Genomic DNA, 16,296 nt, shown 5'->3' on the forward strand with positions numbered 1-16,296 from the left:
CTCGGCTTGCTTTGCATTGGTGGCTAATGCAGGAGGCGGCTAACATTCATAAACAAATAGTTCCAACTTTCCTTATACAATAGTTATCTTAACTGGCAAAAATGGCACAACTTCTAAATATAGAAAGGAAAAGCAAAAATGTGTCCACATTTCATTCAATAGTCCACCCTGTGAAGGTCCGCTGTGCATTTACTTACAGAAACCAAATGTATAATATAATAACAAAGTAAAAACATATATCCAAGTATCTACAGCTTATTTTATTCAACATTATTTTACAATATAAACCATTCTATAGATTAAGTCATGCTCGACTCTAACCAGTGAAGGAGAAGCATACAGTACTTATAATAAATGTTCAATATTTGTACTCAAATGTTAGACAGTAAAACAATGATTTTTTTTTGTTGCATCTAATGGCATAAAAGGAGAGCTGGATAAGGCCAGTAACCAACAGTGTTATCATGTACTGGTAAAGTGGAAATAATGCTAAAAGAAGAATGTTATTATGAACAGAATGATGCCATTAAGTGCAAATAATAACGAAAGTCAGGAGTCAGCTACAGCTGTGAGATGACTTCTTCACATTTCTTTCATGTTTGTGCAGTAACGACTGTGACACCGAGGTGTTAAAGCCACGAGTGGCACGGTTCCACTGACGTCCAGGATTTAATGCTATGGTTCCATTTCTCACTTCTCAACGACAGTTTCTGCTGCACCAGTTCTTTGAATAGGACTTCTCTTAAATTCTTTACCATCATGGGAAGGCAGTGATAAGTACAACCTCAAACAGAAGTGAATGCTATCATATTGGCATTTATAGTATTTTATTTAAAAAAAAATGAGTTTAATCTGTTTGAGGCTGTTCAGAGTGCAGAAGAATGGGGGCTGTGCTGGCTGGAAGTGTGAAGCTTAGTGAGTCTCTCCATTAACTGACGATCCTTCCCCGCGGGGAGAGGAGCACCTGGAGGCCGCTCGTTCAGTGTTATCGGAGCTCGAGCCGCTGTGACTGTGCTGGTCTGCCGAGGCAGCGCTAGTTGACGTGGACGTGGGTTTGGCTTTCTCCTTAAAGTCTGTGATTATTACAGTCAAGTCTCCAACTGTGACCTCCAGATGCTGTGCGCTGCTCCTGTCTATGTTTTTTAACCTGGGCCTGGCGAGGAGGAGACAAACAGAAGCAGAGTCTTAAAAACTGCAACGTAGTACAAAGTATTTGTTCTGACATTTCTTGAGATGACATGAAATCATTACCTCATCTTTTTATGGCTCTTCTTTTTCAGTGTAGGTTCTTTATCGCTTTTGTCTTTCTCTGATTTGTCTTTCTTCTCCTTTTTGTGATGTGTTGGCGGTGCAAACTGTTGATTTACTTGTTGTGCAACCAGCTGTGAAACAGGTCGTGGTTTTCTGAAAGAGACAAGAAAAGAATTACTGACATTTATGTCGCTAAACCTGTAAGTAGGTTGAACTACTTATGAAAGAAACAGTCTCTATCCGTCACGCATTAGTCCACTTCACATTAGAGTGAATCTCGAGGAGGGTTGTGTGTGAAGCTTCCTCATACAGTAGCAAGGAGACAGGAATAAGCCTTAAAGGATGGCCATGTGTTGCAGACTTGCTGTGGACATTTGTTGCTGCAGTGGAATAAAAATAAGTGGCGTCACTGTCCTGCCTTTGGCTTTTTGTTCTTTTCTTTTTATCCCACACTCTGCTGATCTTGGCTTCTCTTGTTTGTGTTCCTTTTTTAACCAACATTTTTGCACGTGTGGTAAATTCAGCTATGGTCAGCACCATTTTTCAACCTATCAGAAATTGACGTACACTACCGTTCAAAAGTTTGGGGTCACCAGGCCAGTTCTACAGCTTCTCTGATCAGCGTAACAGTTCTGCTGTGCTCACATCATTTCACAGGAGTTTTCTAAGCATCAATGAGCCTTTTTAACACAATTAGCTAACACAGTGTAGCATTAGAACACAGGAGTGATGGCTGCTGGTGCCTCTGTATACCTTTATATATTCCATTAAAAATCAGCCTTTTTCTAAGTAGAATAGTCATTTACCACATTAACAATGTCTAGACTGTATGTCTGATTACTTTAATGTTATCTTCATTAAAAAAAAAACATGAAAAATGTACTATGCTAAGTGGTGATGCATTGTTGACACAAAGCCTCTGCACTGGTTATACTCCTATAACCATTTACTCTGCATATGCAACAGAATGCACAGTAAGATAAACCAGTCTTTACAATTAACAGTATGGCGAAACCCTAAAATATCTATTTATGCAGTATATTTCCTTGTATCGTGTATGTTGATGTATAATATGCCTTTGTTGTTGTTTCAGACAACCACTGCATCATACAATTTGCAGACACATGTAGAACTAAAGTAAAACTAATGCTGCTTTACTCTCCCACATCACCCAAAATACTGAGAACATGACCTCAGTTGTACATTCATTGAAATGATCCCTGTCTTTATTGTATATAAATGAACATCTGTGATGCGTAAACGCTGACATTTATTGCAGGGCTATTGTAGTGGACGGTACAACGTACTACCTATCAAATCTACGACTCTTGTTATGCAATCTACATCAGTGCCATTCATCTCTGTCGAAGCACAACTGCGTGAATGCAGGTTACACACAGAGCCGAGGCCAATTAAAAGAGCTGCGCGGTGATAAGGTGGTTAAAAATCAACCGCTTCATATGTTCTTCTTACCGGGTCGACGTCCCCTTCCTGACATCACACATCATGCACTTGAACGCCTCTGCGCTGTTCCTGAACGTGCACACGCTACAGTCCCAGTACCCATCGTCTGAAAAGGGCTTCGACTGCCGCTTCGGCCTTCGGACAAAAAAAAAATAAACAAAACAAAACAAAAACAAAGGCAGTTTCACAATGAGAGCGGTGCTTTCAGGAAGCTACATGTTTAATAAAGATTGCAGCAGATGTGAAGAAGCAACACTTAAGGGGATATGTTCTGCTGAGTGAAGTCAGCGAAGCAAAGGAAGCCTCAGTTGACACCGACAGTTTCTCCGCATTAAACCAGAAGCCAGCCGCCATGAGCACTTCACTGAAACAGCTTCGTCCATTGACCGAGCCTTCTGCTTTACCCACGGCGCGATAAAGTCCTCATTCAAACACAGTAGCTGAAGTTTTTACCTGGTGGGACTCTTCTTGTCTCCCATCTCACTAAACTCGGTCTCGCAGGAGTTGAAAAGGATCAATGTTACAGGTGAAAAGGCGCATTTAGCTGCTACTCAGCTGTCGTGGAAACTCCTGTCGAAGGACGATCACGTGATGCTCTCTCGGCCAATCACATGCACCGTAATCACAACAGCTATTAAATGTGACAGCATTTATAAAAGGCGCTTTGTAGATGTTCACAGTGTTGTAAACTGCACCGTGAACCGTTAATAATAAATACTGTTGCCCATTTTTTGAACAAGAGAAATTATATATATTATAAGTCAAAGCCTTTGGCATAAATTGATGCATTTTATTACCCTGTGCCACTAAAATTTTATTATCTAAAAATACAATAATATAATATAAACAGTAACACATTATACGTTTTATGTAATAATAAAAACACATCTAAAGCCTAGGCATAAGAACAACATATACATTTTTTTAGAGCTTATATTACTGCTACTCTAATGAAGTCTATTTATCTAAACCTTTACAGAACCTCGGAGGAATGTTTTTATGTATCTCTGCAACATTTATTTTAATCACAATCACAATAACAAATTTTGCTTTTTCTCTCCCTTAACATATTATTGAAACTCAAACGGAACTAGGTTGAGCAAGCGTTAAAATTTATATATCTTGCACTTAGTTTATTCATTTGTGAGGGCACTGTGCACATAAACATTAGGAGTCTGTCAGAGATTAAACCAAAGTTTATTTATTTGTATTTATTTAAAATCTCGCAGTTTTAAATCTATGTGCAGTTTTTATGTTTTGCACGCTTCATGTTGTAAACCCCAGTAAAATGTGTGTGTTTCCTGCTTTCGACACTAGGGGGCGTCCGCATACGTGTTTTAGACAGACGGTTTCCGCCGAAGAAGAGTATTAAAGGAAGTCCGGTGCAGTGTTGTTTATTCAGTGTTTATAGCCATTGTTTTGTTTTAGTATCTACACAGAGCGACACATGTAATTTGGATTTGTATATAAGTGTCCTCCAGCGATAGACGGGATATGTAATTTGAAGCCAGAAGATCTGAAGCCGGTGTTTGGTGAGTTTCTTAATGTCGTTATTTCGGTAGCAGTTAGCCAGCTAACAAGGACGTTGTTACATGTAGTAAACAGCCAGTACACAAAGGTAGCCTACCTACTCAGCTATTACCAAGAGTTATTTGTAATCTAATCCTCATGTTTACTGCTTAAGGGAACCCTTTGATTCACACATCTAATCTTAATAAATTCAAGTTGAAAGTCTTATTTAATTTCTCTGGTGTCGTGCCTAATTTGGCTGCAGGTACGGCCTGACACCATCTGTAGTGAGAAGGACACTTGCAAAATATTAAAGCTGCAAGCAGCATTGCGGGCCCTCGCACGCGTTGCTGTCTCCTCTCCTATTCTATTCTCTTGTCTCGTATGCTCTCCTTTCCTCTCATTTCCAGAGACGTACAACAAACACATGTTTACAACAGAACCTTCCTGCTACCAGTAGGTGGCGCTATGACCGTATCATCTTATTAGCATATACAACTGTTCAGACTCGGGTCCATAGCAGTACTGTAAGATTTTGTCCACATTGCATGAAGTATATGGGTAGTACTGCAGAAAATAGAGCGAGTTCCTTTGTAGTGGCGAATGGTCAACTTTGAGGCCACGCCCCTGCCACACCGTAACACATTTGAAAGAGTTTTGGAAAACGTCTCAACCAGAAACCAAGCCACAGTTCAGTTTTTTGTCTGCACAATTAAAACTCTTAATTATTTGAATATGCAGCATAAGTAGATATGTTTTTTTTTCTTTTAACAGGTCAGTCATCCTCTATTGGGACATCACAAGCACACTAGGCAGCAAATCAAACTAAATCCATAAACAGTAAGCACAAGTAACTTCATTTTCACTTTTATACAATCAGTATGACTTTTTACAGAGATGTTACCTTACAACACATTAGTCAGGTAGTAGGAACATAATGTAACATTGAAATCGCCTGCACACTTCCCATCATTTCATGTAAGGATGGATTGATCTTCTATGTCCTATTATTGACTAGTCCTCCTGTATCATTATTTTTCTATGGGTGAGGGACATTCACTTTTACAGAGACTAAGGTTTTCTTTACAGAAAACGAACTTGTAAGGCCACTGCAAATGAGTATCACATTGTTGTTTAAACAGTAGCGGGCCTTATTTTGACTCTAAATGAGGGGTCCAAAGGGTGTCACAAAATAATTACCAGGGATCATAAGATGATTTGTACTTTGTAATCTCTTTTAAGATTTAAGATTTAAGGTTACTTTAATAATCCCTGTAGAGAAATTAAGTTGTAGTAGCAGCATATGTCAAAGAACGATAAATACAATATATACAGGAAAAATAGTATATACATACACACACATCGTAGCCGACAAATTAATATAAATAAGCAGTTATTGTAACTGAGAAGTTTGAATGATTCTCTAGTTTAATTTTGTGAGCACAGCTTTGACTCTTTTACATGATGCAAATGTTTGTTTTGTTTTCGTAGTGGCATATCGTCGTCCAAAATCAATTAGAGACATATATGAGGAGCATTTCTCACCGATGGATACAAGAGAAGTAAGGGGAATTATTTTTCTTATGGCCAGTGTAACAGGTAATTAGTGAACAGAAATGTCAGATATGTTGTATCTTTTTTTTTTTTCAATTTTTAGGTGTCTCTTCATCGTGTTGTAAATATTGTAAAGAGGAACAGTGTGCCGCAGCAGGGGGCGGATTATGACAGAAGATTTACTGAGGACGATTGGTACAGCGATACTCAAGATTACCCGAATGCAAGAGGTCACTATGAAGAAAGCGGTTATCAACCTAATGATCATCAATACTACGAAGATGACAATTACGACAATTTTCAAAAAAACCACTTCTACCAAAACAACGTAAGGCAAGCTTGGTGTGGATTGTTTAGAATTGATTTGTGCGTTCAGCGTTATAGGTTTGAAAATAAATAGCCAAAACATGTCCAAAAATTTGTTCATTTAATAAGGTTCTTGTGAGCATTGTTGTGAACCCACATTTGAAGCATCTCCCTGTTAATGATGTTGAAATTGTGATTTTGTTTACAGGATGGCCCGTACCCCCCACAGTGTTACAGCAGTGATGATTTGAGGCATCAATTAGGCTCAAGGTAGTGGTTCTTGTTTACTACATTTTTCATCCCAATTGTCTCACCATGGAATTCTTTGTGTAATGTATCATTGACCACTAGAGGTCAGCATATCTCTATTTGTTGAAAAGTGAATGCTACCAAACCAGTAGCATTCAACAACAGCACACGACCACACTACAAGTGTCTGTGAATGTCTTTTGGTTCCATAGACCCCCTTTCTGTGCACTATTGTTTTTGTTAATCAAGGGCAAAGTAGCTTTAAAATTTGGCCCAGTATAGCATTTATAGTTACAAATTGTTTTTCTGCAAAATGTACATCCGCAAATTATGTTAGAAAACCAAAGCTACTATTACTTAAAATAAAATAACTCTCACACAGAGCAATAACGTTGAACAGTTATAACCATATCAACCACTATGCTTCATTCTGTGACCACTTTGGCATACCACCCATTTATGGCCCTAGCCCCCCCCCCCCAATCCAGAAGTCATACCAGGCTCAAGAAGGGGACAAAGGGCACCAGTGTCTACTCACTCCGCCACACAACCCCACTTCCACCCCTAACCCCACTCTGAGAGGAAAAACAGCTAGACCACTCCCTCTTCAGTCAAACACACACATCTCAGACACTCAGAGCAGAAAAGTATTTTTTGGTCCATTTCAAATTAAATTAAACTTTGAATAGGGTTGTTTTAAAGTCCAAATTAACCTAAAATCCATTGGCTCTGGTAAAGCTACATTCGAGTTTCAAATATTTAAAAATGTTTGAGGACATGCCAAATGATGATGTGTACAGGCCTTTTTAGATCTGCTACTGCTTCAGTTGTTGTGTGCTCATCCTGGAATTGACTATTTGGATTAATCATGATGTTTGAGTTCAGGTAGTCTACTGTGACAAGCTATAGGTGAACCAGTCAGAGAAAGCTGACAGTTGTTAGCTTGACTATACTGCATGCATTCATCACTGCCTCACAGTGATGTGGATGTAGAAGTGTTTCAGTAGCACATTCACACACATTTTGACTAATACAGATGATTCCTGAAGCTTCACAGTAAACAGTGGAATGTATTTTTACACAGGATGAGGAATATGTGATCTTAAAAGTTCATTGGAATCTTGAACTGGTACTCCCAGCACCATTTTAAACTAAACAATAAACATTGTCATCCAGTCATCTCTGCAGTAACACTATGTAACCAATGCACTTAGACTGCAGAGTTTTGATTTTAGGGAAAGCTTTTACGGTCAAGAGGCAGCTGGTTTATTCTCATCGTTTGGTTTCGACCACTAGATAGGAGGAAGAACTTTACTATGCTGGCAATGGCCTACATATAAAGTGAGTCATTCAACTCTAACATACCTGTACGACAGAAACTGAAGTTACACCAGGCTCTGTAAGCCCAAGCGGGGTTTATACTCTCATGGAGAGTGGGAATGGTGATTAAACACTGTGGTAAAGAACAGGCAGCTTTGTGCAAATAACATAATGCAACATACAATAATGTGGAGAGCTGTATGTTTATTGAATTATTTAGGACTATTTAGGATATTTTGTTGTGGACAACTGCAACATCCTAAGACCTTTATATATAAATATCTGTCTGATAAACACACACACTTTCTTCCACACACATCTGATTTTTTTTTTAGTTTTCTACAGCATGTATGGATAATCAGTTTGACACATGGCAGGATAAGTCTTGGCTACTTCAAACAGACAGTGAGTCGTAAAACTTGAGGACTTGCTAGACCTGCTCTTTGTCCGAGATGTGGCTTAAGTTCAGTCTGAGGTCATGAAAACCAGGTGCATTTTTGTCGTTTAGACCTCTGGGTATGAAGGGGACTGTTCATACACAGCTATAATAAAAAAATACATGCATAGTTTAGGCAGACACTCAGACATGACATACATGGTTAAATAGCAGATTTGCTAACAGTGCTTCTAACTTTAGCTCCATAGTTAGTCATACTTAATCATGGCTCTGCATACAATTTAAGACACATCACAGAGACCAAAATTGTCCCATCTGTCAGCCAACTGTTGCTTGTAAGGAAGTCGAAGATTGCCGCTATTCCACAAATTGATTAGTGTGCCAGTGCCCCACTAAGTCCGGATTGAACTTTTTGTACGTTTGTCTTATTCTTATGTTTTCCATTAGAGATGAATATTCAACCCTTTTTTCTATTACAACCAATTTTTGCTTGGACATTTCCTGACTTGCCTGTTTTTGATATAATATCATTTTTCTGTTTGCAGGAACAGTGGGAAAGGTTCCCGTTACCATAACAGAGGTCGTGGCCCTTCTCAGAAATCAACAGCGAGCAGAAAAGCCAGGTCAGTGTCTTCACACACCTCCATGTGCTTCTCTGATATACACGTACACGTACCCAAGTACTACAAGGTCTGTAAATACATGAGAGCAGAGGGATTGTTGATTATAGAATTGTTATTTATTGATATATCTGCAGAGATGACCGCGATAACTACAGGACTTCTCAGCCTTTAATAATCACACGGGGCCGCTCTCCTGTAAGGAGGGAAGCCCAGCCACAAGCTGGTCGATCTGTATCAAGTAACAGCAACAGGGCCTTATCCTCTGACAAGGACAAAGGCCACATCCACCAGCAGCCACATACAAAACGTAAGTAAGAAGTCTTCTACATTAAACAGCTCAAATTAACTGAAAAAGCTTTGCTTTCACAGCTTTGGCCTGATCACAAACTCACAGTGGTTGTTCAGTACGGTGATAATATTCTGGCTTTAGCTTGATGAGAGGCAGAGTGTAAGCAGATATGGGCTTTGTCTTTTGTCATCAAAGTCCAAAATTGCCTCAATTTCTGAATTCAGGATGGCTTCTCCTGCTCTGTATAAACTTGTGATTTAAGCTCTCTTGTGCAAACCTTGCCATAATGGTCTTGACCCTCTGACCTGATGTCTCAGTGTAGACCATGATGTCCAATAGCTTGGCAACAACTCTGAACTAACTACACCTGGCCATGAAAAAAAAACCTAAACCCCAAATAATTGGGGTGCTTCTGGAGAGCGTTTACCCCCATGTCATAGCAACAACAGAAATCACTTTCCCATTTTACAAAGGCATGTGTATAATTAAAATGTCTAAAGGAATTAAGCTATTCCAGATAAAGCATCTGTTTTCAGAGGTGGTGTGTAATGTGGGTCAAAGTGTGCTGAAACATGTTAGGATGTTATTTAGGCTAACACCACACATGCTGTTAGACGGTGGGAAAAAAAGACACCCTTAGTTCATTGGGGTGGTTTGGCATTGAATTCTGGGCCTGACCTTTTCTAAGTTAGTACACCAGCTTAACAAAATCTTCACAATCTGTGGGTCTGTCATTTCGTATAATTGTTTTGAGAGTTTTACAGGCTTCAGAACTTTAATTAGCAATGCTGAGCTAATGAAATTTATAGATTCCCTTTTTTTTTATAAACGCTTGTTGTTAAGCAATATTATTAATTTGAGGGTAGACATGTAGACTGTAATTTCACCAGTCCTTTCATTTGTAAGACATATAAACACATTTTTCTCTTCACCCTTTGAAAATGCAATAAAACAGTGAGAATGTATTTGTACCTCCCACCTCCATTCACATCTGGCATACTAATTAGGATACAATGAAAAAGGGGGGGGGGGGTTTGGATGGTATGGTATGGTATGGTATGTACACCAGGCTTTGTAATGAACACAGATGCTCTATACAATGTATTTTTATGTTGGGACCCCTTTGTTAAATTTTAGCCCACACCTGCTTACCTGAACCTTTGTGTGAGACGCTGTTACAAATGATAAAAGTGAGTCGAGACGTAAAGAGAAGGAGAAAACTAAGAGCTCTGTAATACTGGAAGCTACAGGAACATTCGCAGGAGAAGACGCAGGCACAGGTGGGAACAATCAGGGCAAGGCTGGTAATCAAGGGGTAATCAAATGAGGGGAAACACAAGAGGAACTAAAACAGACACACAAGGAAACTAGAATTTCAAAATAAAACAGGAAATAACTGAAACAAGGCAAAATAACTTACATTCATCTTCCAAACCTGCTTTGTACAGGGTCATAGGGAGCTGGGGCCTATCTCAGCTATAAAATTATAAATAAATTACAGTGTTGAGATTTGAGATTCATCACACAAGTAGTTACTCACCAGGATGTTAAGAACAGATTTCTGCTTCTAAGGTGCATAAAGTAGAGGAAAAGGACTGATTGTTTATGTTGTTTTGTTTGAATAAGCTTGTTTATATAGTTGTCTTAACTGCAGTCAAACATTTTGATCTGACATAATGATGATCCGTGTTGTTGTTTATTGTAAATTTCTCATAGATAAACCCACTGTGGTGGTGAGCCAAACTCCCAGCAGCTCAGTGGAGGAATCACCTCACACTTCAGAAGCTTCAAAGGTAAAACTAACATTTTCTCACAATCTCTAAACTAGTATATATATGAGAAGTGCTTTCCAGTGAGAAAACTACAATGTAAAAAGTGTTTATAGTAGGTGGAATACACAGCTCATTATTTGTTAGTAGGTGCATTTAAAAGCATTAAAATGTTGGTGTAAAAATAAAAAAAACAGTGATTTTGTTCCTGGTCATTTAGGTCATATTTCCTGTAATTGAAGGTGTAACGATTGATATATTTGTGCCATTTTAATCTTTAAATGTCGAGGTCCTGTAGTAAGAGAGGCACCTCATTTGTTGTTTACTGTTAACATATGTGGCGTGCATAATGAGACACACACGACAACAAGAACTCAACACCTGTAAGGAAGCAGAGTTGTCTCTATTTGAAACACTTTGAAATCAGAGCCAGTTTCTAAACCTGGTGACCTCAGTTTTAACCCTTGACCTTTTGCCCCACCAGGAAAAAACGCCAGCATTTGTAGCGGAGTCGGAAGAGGTGGCGACTGCCAGCATGGAGCCAAAGCTGACACCAGAGGAAGACGTCAAGGCTCGCCGGTTTGAGGCCATTAAGGCCAAAGCTCAAGAAATTGAGAAGGTAATTAGATGTGCTCCATAACACAACCTAACATTTATGCATTCTCTTTGTTGCTTATACTGTAATATAACTAAACCGTACCATAATTGTTCTGTTAGACCTAATCCTACCTGCATTAATATTACTGGGTCTTTAATATACTGTGAAAAATGTATTTCTTCGGGTAATAGTAGTAAAATCAGAGCTTCGGGGACTATTAATGTGATCTGCAGTATTAAATAACAAACATAGCGATGTGATGAAAAAAGCTGGGACATTTACTTCACTGTGTAGCGGCCCCAGAAGTCACATATGGGCTTTACCCCTTATCTCAGGCCCTTTTTAGATTGGCTGTATGATGTGGCTGAATGTCAGGATGTTAATCTAAAGGTGCATAAATGTGTTCTGACTTGCTATCAGAGAAACACTGTATTCAGAAATAATCTTTGCAGCAGAAAAGTGGGATGAATCAGCAGAAAAGTCCTAAGCTCCTCAGGTTGTCATGCCTCTTGTGGCCTGCTGTTTGGAGTTGCACTTTTTTCCCCCCCTCCCCTTCATCACTTTTCACTACAGTACCACTTATCTGTTCCCGTTAAAGCAGGGCAGGAATTGCCCTGCAGGATGCAGGCGGCCCACCCACAATGTGGTACATCTCTTGGCATTTGTGCAGACTTTGCTTGCTTACCCTGCCATTTCCAGCTGCTTCTACAGACATGGTGAGAGGCCGAAACCTCAGCTGTGTCTGTACAGTAACATCTGTCCTTGGCACACTTAAACACAGTCGCTGTTGTGGAATGTCAAACTGAGCAGATCAGGTAGTGGGCAGAGCCAGAGCACAGATGCCATAGATGGGTTTTAACAGCTTTAATCAAGTTATTTTAAAAGAAGCCTAGCGTAAAATATAGAATCCACTATCATTTCTTTAAGCATTTTTTTCAGTATAGTATTATGTAGACATCCATGTTTGCATGGGATAATTGCACCAGTATCCTTTTGTTTGCCAGAAGCATTGTGTAATTCAAACTTCCTGTGGTGGTTTTCAGAGTTATAAATAAAGTTCCATAGTCCCTGCTTATGACACTGTTAAAAAAGTCAACACCAGCCATAATGACAAGCTTGTTTTTTTCCCAATTCTTCCTCTTTGGGTGCAACAAATGACCAGTGGAGCCATTTATCATTCTTGAAACTGACCACAGAACAAATCGGAGCAAGTAAACATAACAACAACAACAACACAGAAACGTATCCCTATTTCAATATCACTATATGTTAGTTAAGTGGCTGGGAGTGATTTTCAGAGACGTCCATTCATCATCTCAATCAGCTCAAATGAAACATATCCATTTCAACTATTAGCCCCTCCACCGAGAGGTCCGGTTTGTACCCTGAGTGATTAAAATGGCTCTTTTAATATCCCCTAATGTGTACCAGCCCTCAAGTCATTACCCTACTTCCCTTATTATGCAGGACCCCTGCCTGCATCAGTGCTCATTTGAACAGAGCCTCACTAAATGTCCATGTGTATAATCTCAGCCCCCACCCGGTATTCCAGCGTACACTCCTGTCGGTATGTTCACAATTTGGACCTCCACAAACATCCGATTTGGACAAGAGCCCACTTTCTTAAGGCTCCTCCTTTAGGCCCCTAGTGTTGCAGTTTCTCTTGGGGCTCTGGCCCATCCTGTGTGGCCCCTTAGTATCAGGCTTAAAGATCAGTTCAGGGCTCCTACTCCAGGGAGGGGAGGCAGGCAGGTCCTCCCTGTGACCTTTTTCTCACAACACGAAGAGCATGCTCAGGTCAAAAGCACCCATCCGGTGTGTCAAAGTAATGTGGAAGCTGTTTTTATGAAAATAGTAGGTTATATTGAGTAACCCTGCCTCTGTCCTGCACATAAGTACAATCTCAACAGGACACTCTTTAAGTATTCAGTTGGGTAAATGGTATATTAGACATAATGAAGTGAAAATGTAATCATGGTCAGCATTGGCTGTAGCTTTGAAAAAGCCTAGGAAGAGTTTGTTTTAAACAATGACAAACATAATCAACCTTAAACTGATTAGTGGAGTACTATTTAGTGGAACATGCACCACATGTTTATGTCTCCTTTTAACCCATGTTTCCTCTCACAAATTAAGAATTAGAACTTTTAAATATTGTTTATGTTGTTTTCTACTCTGAAGAGACAGCGGTGTTTAAATCCCATCAGTTGAATTAAGATTTTTCGATACAACGCTCAGCCCGAAAAAAAAGAGCAGCTCATAGGAGGACCTGTGTTGTTGAATGAAGTTGACCCTGAGCTTAGCCGGCCACACGTGTCGTGAGTCTCTTACTTCCTTGTGGTCACACTGAAGACTATCATTATGTGCTGCCGCAAATTTGCTTGACATGATCTGCAGACATTAAAGCATCCACCAGAGTCCAAACATCTCCCTCAGTCTGGGATATTTCTGTCTTGACTGGCCTTCCCTCACTCCGGGTGTGTTTGTAATGCATGTTGTGATACAGTGATAATAACTATACTGCTGTAATATTAGTTATATATTAGTTAGTTTTCTCTTTAGCTTAAGCAAATCTTGTTTCACATTTTCGTGTCCTGTTAAACAGCAGGAGGGTTAGGGAAGCAGGAATTAGCAAATAGGAGAAAATCAACTTTTAAACATGCTGTAGCTGGTTCAGCTGAGTAATATCAAGAGGATGTGAGTAATGAAAACTAAGGGGTTGGAGGCATTGCAGTTTTTTAATATCCTTGTAATTATCAAGTAGAGCATAATTTGAAGACCGTTAATTTTATCCCTCCAAGGTTGATGTGCAGTTTCACCATTTTTGTCTCCAGCCTAATGTGCCCTCAGTCTAACACACATACAAGTCACCTGGGATTTTGCCTCCTAACAGGTACTCTCAGTAGCTTCTTTTGTGTCGACGTTTGCTTTTATAACACAGGGCCTTTGTTTTGCTTGCAAACACAGTGAATGGTTCCCATGTGGTGAACTGTTTCCATCCTTACTCTTACGGCCTGAATGTCATATTGTTTTTGTTTCTTTGACCTTTTCCATGTGTTTAAAGCCACACCCAGCTCAGCACCCTCTCAGCTTCTGACTTGCAGTAATGGCAGTGAAATATTTCAGTTAAGTGTCATTTGCAGACCCTTTTTCTCAGGCTGAAAACCTTCATGAAATTCTCATCAAGCAAGGTTAAATCTTTTGACAGCGGATTTACAAAAGCTCCTATGATTACTGAACAGATTGATGGATACACCATCATGAGTTTAGCCCAGACACACATTACATAATATGTATCTAGGCAAAGAAACAGCACTTGTGGTTTCATATTTTCCCCATAACTGACAGAACCCTGGAATACAGCTGTTTAACCGGTTAACCTCACAGTATGTTTAAGCATGGGCCCTGATTTAAGTTGACAGGCAGCATTTTTCTTTTCAAAGTTACCAAAGCCCTTGTGTTTTATTGCATTTAACAGACAGTTAATAGCAGTCGATGAGATACTGTCAACTAATTTTGTGTCTCACAACTTAAACCTTCCACAGCCCACATTCTTAAAAGGCCTATGCAGTCTGAACATGACACAGACATGTAGTACTTCTAAGGACACTGTATCTATCATTATTTTTTAAGAAGTCGGTCACATCTCCAGATAATGAAGTCTGATCAAGTGATTATCTGCAGCTGATCTGAAAAAGTAACTCAAAAACTTTGTACGTATGATAAATATGTTGGAGAAGAGTATTTATTGTTACGTACATACCGTAGATGCTTCTTTGGCTGTGTACTACTTTGATCACCTGTAGTTTGGTTGTATTAAGCCATGGAAAAAAATCCTGGGTGCCCTGATTTTTAACTTCGATGGGAGAGGTGATCAAGGTTCAAACCTGGCTGACTGTCGTTCGATACAAATCTTTGACAGGCCCGTGTAGCCCTAAACCTCTCAGTGGCCTCTGTGAAGGGACTCACATTTAGCCTTTCCTCCCCAGGTCATAAAGATGTTGTGAGCTTGCACCTGGAACTCTAGTAAAGAACTTAACGGCCAATTTTGGGTCGGCAGTAAAAATCCGAGAGGGATGTGAGGACTTGTGGCAATGTGGTGTGAAAGAATGCTACAGCACCACTAACATACCCCGACACCTCACGTCCCTTTTGTTAAGTGCGGACATGCACTTGAATGGGCTCACATTCACTTTGTTTTGCTCCTCTGTATATGTCTTTGGCATTTCTGATATGATTGTTTCTTATGCAGGATTACAGGCACGACTGTGAGACATTTTGCACAGTGGTGAAGATGCTGGTGGCCAAGGAGCCCAGTTTGGAGAGGCTCATACAAGCTCCACTGGATGAAATCCTCCAGGAGGTCAAACACCATTGCATGGATGCCCTTAGGAGCTTTGTTAATGAGCTAGACAAGGTGATAGAGCAGCCAGACACCTCGGCATAAGCCACATGCTGTAAAACACTGAAATCATGTATATGTAGTATTACAAGTATGAGCTGAAAATGTTATTTATCTTTCCTTCATCAAAGAATTACTGTATCATTTTAATTATTAACCAGCCATAACCATCTAAATACCTGTAGTATTTTGAGAATATTTAGAATCTGAACAGCTTTGTGGATACAGTTTCTATGAAGGTTTGAGGCCTCAACTGCACTTTTATTGAAACATAACCAGTGAGAGACTTGGTCGGTCTTATTTTGTAATTTTACTGATTATGACTCCAGCAGAAAAAAACAGCAACTCACCAAACAGCAGATGTGAAATAGATATTCCTTGCAGGTATGGCTATAAATGCAATTAAACACAAGTATTATCCCACCTGTATTGAAGGGACCAACTGTTTATGGAAAATGTTTGTCTTGACTTTGAGATGCTTATGAATACTATCTTTTAGATTAACAAAATTTTACAAATAAAAAGGTGATTTAAAAAAAAATTATGTCTCTCGTTCTTCTCCACA

General features: G+C 39.5%; 2 protein-coding genes across 3 annotated transcripts; one reads left to right on the top strand and one right to left on the bottom strand.

Moving 5' to 3' along the window:
- Window positions 1-245: 245 nt before the first annotated feature.
- LOC114451353 (YY1-associated factor 2-like) lies at window positions 246-3,306 on the bottom strand. 2 transcript variants are annotated; one of them, XM_028429884.1, is made up of 4 exons: window positions 3,169-3,306; window positions 2,725-2,850; window positions 1,252-1,404; window positions 246-1,153 (listed from the first exon to the last, which is right to left on the bottom strand). In XM_028429884.1, exons 1-4 carry the CDS (start codon window positions 3,192-3,194, stop codon window positions 913-915), a joined length of 546 nt encoding a protein of 181 aa, XP_028285685.1. In that variant the 5' UTR covers window positions 3,195-3,306; the 3' UTR covers window positions 246-912. The 2 variants fall into 2 exon arrangements, with proteins under 2 accessions (XP_028285685.1, XP_028285686.1); XM_028429885.1 differs by lacking the exon at window positions 2,725-2,850 and having other exon boundaries at window positions 3,169-3,298.
- A 769-nt stretch (window positions 3,307-4,075) lies between these two features.
- On the top strand, window positions 4,076-16,187 carry LOC114451352 (periphilin-1). The gene is made up of 10 exons (XM_028429883.1): window positions 4,076-4,247; window positions 4,999-5,064; window positions 5,716-5,786; window positions 5,882-6,106; window positions 6,293-6,354; window positions 8,596-8,673; window positions 8,808-8,980; window positions 10,679-10,755; window positions 11,216-11,350; window positions 15,582-16,187. Coding segments are annotated over exons 2-10 (1,017 nt in total). The 5' UTR covers window positions 4,076-4,247; window positions 4,999-5,063; the 3' UTR covers window positions 15,777-16,187.
- The last annotated feature ends 109 nt before the right edge of the window (window positions 16,188-16,296 follow it).

Source organism: Parambassis ranga, chromosome 19, assembly GCF_900634625.1.
Source record: "Parambassis ranga chromosome 19, fParRan2.1, whole genome shotgun sequence".
NCBI lineage: Eukaryota > Metazoa > Chordata > Actinopteri > Ambassidae > Parambassis > Parambassis ranga.

What these genes read in the sequence shown, in the direction of transcription:
- LOC114451353 (XM_028429884.1), bottom strand. Translation starts at nt 3,194, where the DNA reads ATGGGAGACAAGAAGAGTCCCACCAG. An exon ending in AGGAAGGGGACGTCGACCCG is followed by an intron (nt 1,405 to 2,724) that starts GTAAGAAGAACA and finishes TGTCTCTTTCAG; the next exon opens with AAAACCACGACCTGTTTCAC. An exon ending in AAGAGCCATAAAAAGATGAG is followed by an intron (nt 1,154 to 1,251) that starts GTAATGATTTCA and finishes CCTCCTCGCCAG; the next exon opens with GCCCAGGTTAAAAAACATAG.
- LOC114451352 (XM_028429883.1), top strand. An exon ending in CACCGATGGATACAAGAGAA is followed by an intron (nt 5,787 to 5,881) that starts GTAAGGGGAATT and finishes TTCAATTTTTAG; the next exon opens with GTGTCTCTTCATCGTGTTGT. An exon ending in ACACTTCAGAAGCTTCAAAG is followed by an intron (nt 10,756 to 11,215) that starts GTAAAACTAACA and finishes TTGCCCCACCAG; the next exon opens with GAAAAAACGCCAGCATTTGT.